Here is a 6,336-nt window from a genome sequence, read left to right as displayed (position 1 = left end):
CCCCCACACGGACGGCAGCCACCACTTATCGTGACCGGCACAATGACTTCCCGGCTGCCTCGTGGCCTACAAGTAAGAATTTCACTCATTCGTACAGAAACATTGCACAAACATAAAGGCCGGTCTCCAATTGCAAGAATTCCCACAGTCCTAGGAAGTTTTGTGAACTGGCACAAAAGGAAAACAACTTATCCTCAGGAAGCCAGCCTGTGCGGTGGCCTGGTTGCTCTCACCTGCCCGGATTCGGTCGCGCGGCTGTCAATCATGATGACGTCGGGGCGATCAGGTTACTCAGGTGCGCTCGCCGGAGGAGAGGAAGTCTGCAGGAAGCCCGGAGGCGAACGCTATGCACTGCGAGGAAGCCGGGCAGCCGCTGGTCAGATTCAGCCACTGCCAGAAATCCATCTACAGCTTCGGCGTGCCCGCGCGCTGCCCGCTCTGCCAGCGGGACGTGGGCCTCTGGAAGCTGGAGGACGCCCCTGTCAGCATCCCCAACCCGTTCTCCAACGGGCACCGAGAGAAATGCGCCTTCCTGCTCCGGCCCACGCGGGGCTCCTTCCTTAGGTACCGTGGTGTGCAGTGTGACCTGGCCCAGGTCGGCCACCGCACCCTGCTTCCGCAGTGCGGGCTCCTGCGTGAAAGGGCGCCAGGGGCAGGGGGTGGGTGTCAGCTTCTGTCTCTAGGTGTGACCGCAAGTAACACCTGCACCACGTAACAGCTTGTGGTGACAGACAGGTGCCATCCGCGGGGTTCAAAGTCAAAAGCCTGAAGCTGCACCTGGGTGGGATGGCTTTCCCAGGCCTTTAGCGAAGGAGCTGGACAGGAAGTGGAACATTCAGGACTCGAGCCAGTATTCATGCGCAACGCTGACCTCCAGGTGGAAGCTTCACACTTGATCTTAGCCAAAAGGCTGAGAACGACCCAGATGGAAGCTTAATCCACGGTGCCACAGCACCGGCTTTGGAAAAATGATCAGGCTTACAATTTTTTTTTAAACATGTTTCCTGAGCAAAGAAATCGTGGCAAGCCTCTTTCCTTTTGGTACCTCAAGGGTGTGTGTCCGCTGTCTCTGGAGGAGCCGGCAGGTCCTCCCATTTTTGTTTATCCAGATGTTTGCATCCTCTTCAAATGCTTTCCCTTTCCTGGTTTTCATCCATTTTATTGTGCTGTGCCTGGGAGGGAGCTGTGGCTTGGATGTGTCCCTCAAGAGCATGTGTTAGAGGTAACCCTGAACACACAGCCGGGGCCTGAAGAGGTGCCCTACCCAGCCAACGCTGTGGCACGGCAGGTAAAGCTGCCTGTGACACGGGCATCCCATGTGGGCATTAGTTAATGTCCTGGCTGCTCCACTTCTGATCCAGCTCCCTGCTAATGGCCTGGGAAAACAGCAGAGGATGACCCAAGACTTAGGGCCCCTGCACCCACATGGGAGACCTGGAAGAAGCTCCTGCCCTTCTGTGTGGCACATGGCGGAGCATGGGGGGGATCCTGACAGGCCTGCTCTTGGCGTGGGCAGAGAGGAGGTGGGGAGTCTGCAGCACCTCCTTGGCTCTCTGCCCACCAGGCCTAGGGAGGCCGGCCTCCCTGCCAACTGCCATCCCCCCCCACCCCCCCACGTTCCTGAGTCCTTGGCTCTTGATTCTCAGGCCTCGCTGGAGGACCAGTTCATTCACTGCGCTGAGGGAGAGGCAGTGGTGACATCAGGGGGTTGCTGCAGTTCTACCAAGGTCAGGATCTGGAGTCTGCCCACACACAGCTCTGCATGCAAGGCTGGGGGTGCACGGCCTGCCTGGGCGCCCCACACAAAGCTGCACACGCGCCAAAGGGGTCTGGGCTCCTTACTGGCACACAGGTGGTACCCGTGACCCTGCCCCATTCCGCACCTCTGTATCGCTCAACTCCCACCCATCCCGCTCACATCACTCACTGAGCTCCCAAAAACCTGAACACGGAAAGGCCTTCTTTGGCAGCTAGCAGACTCCATGAGGGCGAAGACCTCATCTTGCTTCTTGGGGTGTCACTGGCCCCCCAAAGTCCAGTGAACACCTATTTGGTGATAGACAAGCAATAGAAGGAAATGAGGGGTGGGGCCAAGGTCTAGGTGGGGTCAGGTGTCCCCAGCCCCCACTCAGGTAGTGTAGCACCTGCTGACCCTGCCCTGGGCCAGGGGATCCTGGGGCGGGGAGACAAGTGGTCACAGGGAGCTTGCAGGAACTGCCTGTGTCCTGCGGCTGAAGGCTGAGACTCCAGTCTGACAAAGGGACTTTACTATTTAAAAATGACCTCGTTGGCAGGTGGGCTTCAGGCTGCCAGGGAACACCAGTGGCCTGGGTCTCAGCTTGGCTTCTGAGTGCAGCTTCCTGCTGTGGGCAGCACAGGAGGCAGCGGTGAGGGGTCACACCGTCAGGCCCTGGCCAGCCACTCGGGGGGCCTGGAAGTTACTGGCTCCTGCCTGGGCCTACGCAGTGCTAGCTGTTGTGGACATCTGGAGAGTGTGTAGCAAACGGGGGCTCTGGCCTGTTGGTTTAGTCTTGCAAATACACACACACACACTAAAAGGATGGGGGCCAAACACCTGCCGATAAGAAAAAATGCCCCGTGTCTTTCAGCGAGTACGACGGCAGGTCGGATCTGCACGTGGGGGTGACCAGCACGGATGGTGAGTGCCTGGCTTTGCTCGGGTTCAAAGCCCCACAGTGCCCAGTGAGGAGGGGCGACTCCTCTATGCACCGGGAACCTGACACGCCACCTCCTCCAGATGAGTGAGCCCCCAGCACAGCCTTCCTTGACCTCTGGAGGCAGGAGCGGGGGTGGGGACAGAAACCTGGAGCTTTGAGCTCAGACTTACCAACAGCAGACATGAATTGACCCCCAATATTTTTGTTGTTGTTGTTAATTTGATGGAGAGGGAGAGACAGAGATGCAGCTCCCCTCTGCTGCATCTCCCCAAATATTGGCCATGGCGGGAGCTGGGCCCAGGGAGCTCAGTGCAGGTCCCCCGTGTGGCTGTTGGGGACCCAGGTACCTGCAGTATGCGCTGAGAAAGCTGGGCCCAGGACTGAAGCCAGGCACTCCAGCTGCATGCTGCCCCGTGACCAGTCCTCGTGCCTGGAGGTGTTCGCTGAGGGAAGTGCACCAGATAGGTGGTTCTTGAAGAGAACCTTGCAGCTGAGAGGACTGGCTGGCATCCCTCCAGTGTCTGTCCAGTGGGCAACTTCATAGCAGGGTTCCCAGAAGGAAAGCTGTAAGGCGGCAGGGCAGGGCTGCGCTTGAACCTGTGCTTGCCTCAGGGGGCTGGGGCCCACCCGCCCCTGTTCCCCGTCAGCTGATGCTCACAGCCCACAGAGGCCTCTCCCTGGCATCTGCCGTCCCTTTGGGGGACTCCTTTCCTGGGTTGGGGGTGCTCCCGTGCACTCTGTGATGTGGTTTGCTTTGCAGGCACTGTGTACAACTATGGCCCGCATGGCGTCCAGCGGGACGAGGCCGGGTGGGAGCAGAGTCTGGCCGTCCCCTTACTGCAGCCCAACATGTTTGGGCTGATGGACCAGTGGGACAAGTACCTGGCAGACTTCTCCGCCTCAGGGACCTGGCTGCCCCACAGGTAGGCAGCCACCCAGATCTGCCCCCCAACCCTGAGACACTGGTGCTGGCAGCAAGAGTGAAACAGGGTTGGGGTCTCCCTGGGTTCCCTGCAGAGGGGTCGGTGTCCCTTTGGGTACAAAGTCACAGCCATGTCAGAGTTAAAAGGCCGGCACTAAAGAGTAGCTGTGCGACCAGGGATTTGTGAAGATACACCAACATTCGCCACATTGTAGTCCTTTTAAACAAAATCTGAAGCTAGTTTCTAAGCTATCTGCACTTACTTAAGGGCTGGCAATTCTGAAGTTAACTTCTCAGTCCTCACACCAAGGCTCAGTCTATTGCTACAATCACCCTGAAGTAACTTGATTCTGCAGGGATCATAAAACCTAAGAGAATGGAATTCCTCTTGTAAAATCCAGCATTCCGTTGAGTTCGTCCCCCAGAATGGCAGCTGATATGCAGCTAAGTCACCACTCTCAATGTTGGGTTGAGCCTGGCCCCCATGGCTATTCCCTACAAAGTAAAAATGGCCCAGATGTGCAGGCATGCAGCCAACCTTGGGGTGGGGATGGGGGGCCGCTTGCTGCCTGAGCCAGTCTCCAGGAGCTGGGCTTCTCACGGCAATGCCGTGTCCTGCCAGATACGACGAGGAGCAGCACAACTGTTACAGCTATGCCCTCACCTTCACCAACTGCGTCCTGGCCACGGAGGGCGGAGCGCCACTGGACAAGAGCGCCTTCACGGAGAAATACGTGCTGCCCAGGACCAGGCAGGCTTCCAAGTACATTGTGCTGTACCGGGCTGTTGTGCAGCATGGCTTCTGCGTGAGCGACTGTCCTACCTGGGATGCCAGCCCGCCTCTGGGGGAAGGCACCGTGGGAGGATGCTGAGTGCTGGGAGGGCACGGGCAAGGGGCCACATCACCTCCACTTGGTGGCATGGATTTCTCCCTAAGTGTGTTCATCTGGGACGAATAAACAGTCTGGCTTGGAAGCATCCTGCAGCTGACTGTATATCGCATTAGTGTTTGTGGATGGAGGTTCCCCCAGGGCCTAACAAATTAACACGTGGGACCATGAAACCTATTTGCCTGGAGCTGGGTCTTCCAGGGCCACAGTGTGAATTCATCTGAGTCAATCAGATTCCCTCTTCCCAGGCGGAGGAGGAGGGAGCACCCAGTTTCACTGCTGTCAGGGCAAAGGCACAAGTTACCTTCTGCAGGCCAGGGGCAGCAGGTGAAGGGAGCCCCTCGCGGCCAGGCCAGGCGCCTCCCAGGTTGGCCTCTTGCTTGAGCGAGCTCTTGTCTTCCGACACAAACCCCTCGTTCCTTGGTGCTCATTTCTTGCCCACTGGAGATGCAGAATTCAGAAAGGACACAGTGAAAGAGCTGTTTTTTTTTTTTTTTTCCCTTCCTTTTCAAACTTTGAGTGTGGGCAGTGCGACGCAGCAGGTACAGCTGCTCCCTGCAGGACCAGCATTCCACGTCTGGGTGTCGGGTTCAAGTCTCCGGCCCAGCTCACCTGCAAGGTGGCACACGACTGCCCCAAGGCTTGGGTCCTGTGAGGCACGCAGCAGGCCTGCACGGGCTTCGGTCTGCTTAGTGTTACAGTCATCTCTGTCACCATCATGCTTTTCAAGCAAATCAATAAACCAAACTAAAAAATGTGTTTGAAAAAGAGACATACGTCATCTATTGAAGCCAGGAGCTTCTTCTGGGTCTCCCACAAGGGCACAGGGGCCCAAGGACATGGGCCATCCTCCATTGCTTTCCCAGGTCACAAGCAGGGAGCTGGATAAGAAGTGGAGCAGCCCAGACTCAAACTGGTTCCCATGTGGGATGCTAGGGACATGGGTGCAGGTTTAACCTACTATATCATGGTGCCAACCTCAAATGGTTCCTTTCTAGAAAGTTCATTTTCTCCCCCAGGCTTTAGCAGTAACTCCCTGGGGGTAGGGTTAATTAGAGATTCCACAACTGCCTGTACACCCAAGGAGAGGCACCTCTGCAGTGTGGGCTGCTTAACTTGGAAGTAATTTCTATAGAAGCCCCAGGATCACATGGCTGTGTGGTATGTGTGTGTTGGGAGGGAACCCTGAGCAGTAATTGCTCCGTGCTGGAGTGTTGTTATTTGCTATTACAACTGCACAACATTCTACCCCACGCTGGCTCCTTCATCAAGGACAGCGAACCCGTAGGACCTGCAGGACGCGCAGGATCCTCCCAGCAGTGTTGGGCCTCCATGCAGGCAACACTTGGGTTGCTGTGTTTGGGTGTGTGGTGGTGTCATCTGTCTCCACTTAAATGAAAACAGGTGCCAAGGGAAGAGAAGCAAGAGCCCGAACAGATGCGGGCTGGTTGGGCTTTGCCACAGTATCAGCTGGCAAGTGCTGGGACTCGGGGCAAGTACTGCCAGGTAAGACTGCAGAACCATCTGACCAGTGCACCATCTGGGGCTGGGAGTGGCCTGCAGGGAAATTGTGGGCATCTTTCTGACACCCTGTAACTCCCACTGGTAAGCTTGAGAATCAGGGCTGGGGCAGGTCTGACTAAAAGGTGGTGGCACCTGCTGGCATGAGTGTGGGCTGGACACTGGGTTGGTTGGGTTGTGCTAAGTTTCAATTCTCTAAACTGGATGGGATGTGGGACAGTATGCTACACACACTGGTAAGCACATGAACCAGGGATAGGGAGGGCATGGTGAGGGTACTGGGGGTTGCCCTGACTAGGCTGCAGGCTCTGCTAGTGAACCTGAG

The 6,336-nt window shown here is 56.8% G+C and overlaps 1 protein-coding gene across 2 annotated transcripts; it reads left to right on the top strand.

The window, feature by feature from the left end:
• Positions 1-337: 337 nt before the first annotated feature.
• On the top strand, positions 338-4,585 carry MKRN2OS (MKRN2 opposite strand). Of its 2 annotated transcripts, XM_040994891.1 has the most exons (4): positions 338-564; positions 2,610-2,659; positions 3,439-3,601; positions 4,223-4,585. In XM_040994891.1, the coding sequence occupies exons 1-4, from the start codon at positions 347-349 to the stop codon at positions 4,470-4,472; spliced, it is 681 nt and encodes a 226-aa protein (XP_040850825.1). In that variant the 5' UTR covers positions 338-346; the 3' UTR covers positions 4,473-4,585. The 2 variants fall into 2 exon arrangements, with proteins under 2 accessions (XP_040850825.1, XP_040850826.1); XM_040994892.1 differs by lacking the exon at positions 2,610-2,659 and having other exon boundaries at positions 338-563; positions 3,457-3,601.
• Positions 4,586-6,336: the final 1,751 nt, after the last annotated feature.

This window comes from Ochotona curzoniae, unplaced genomic scaffold (genome assembly GCF_017591425.1).
Source record: "Ochotona curzoniae isolate NIBS_2020 unplaced genomic scaffold, NIBS_Ocur_1.0 contig_908, whole genome shotgun sequence".
Taxonomy (NCBI): Eukaryota; Metazoa; Chordata; class Mammalia; order Lagomorpha; family Ochotonidae; genus Ochotona; species Ochotona curzoniae.
The sequence above is the reverse complement of the archived record's forward strand: the minus strand, read 5'-3'. Positions and strand labels throughout refer to the sequence as shown.

What these genes read in the sequence shown, in the direction of transcription:
- MKRN2OS (XM_040994891.1), top strand. Translation starts at nt 347, where the DNA reads ATGCACTGCGAGGAAGCCGGGCAGCCGCTGGTCAGATTCAGCCACTGC. An exon ending in ACGCGGGGCTCCTTCCTTAG is followed by an intron (nt 565 to 2,609) that starts GTACCGTGGTGT and finishes CGTGTCTTTCAG; the next exon opens with CGAGTACGACGGCAGGTCGG. An exon ending in GGGGGTGACCAGCACGGATG is followed by an intron (nt 2,660 to 3,438) that starts GTGAGTGCCTGG and finishes TTTGCTTTGCAG; the next exon opens with GCACTGTGTACAACTATGGC.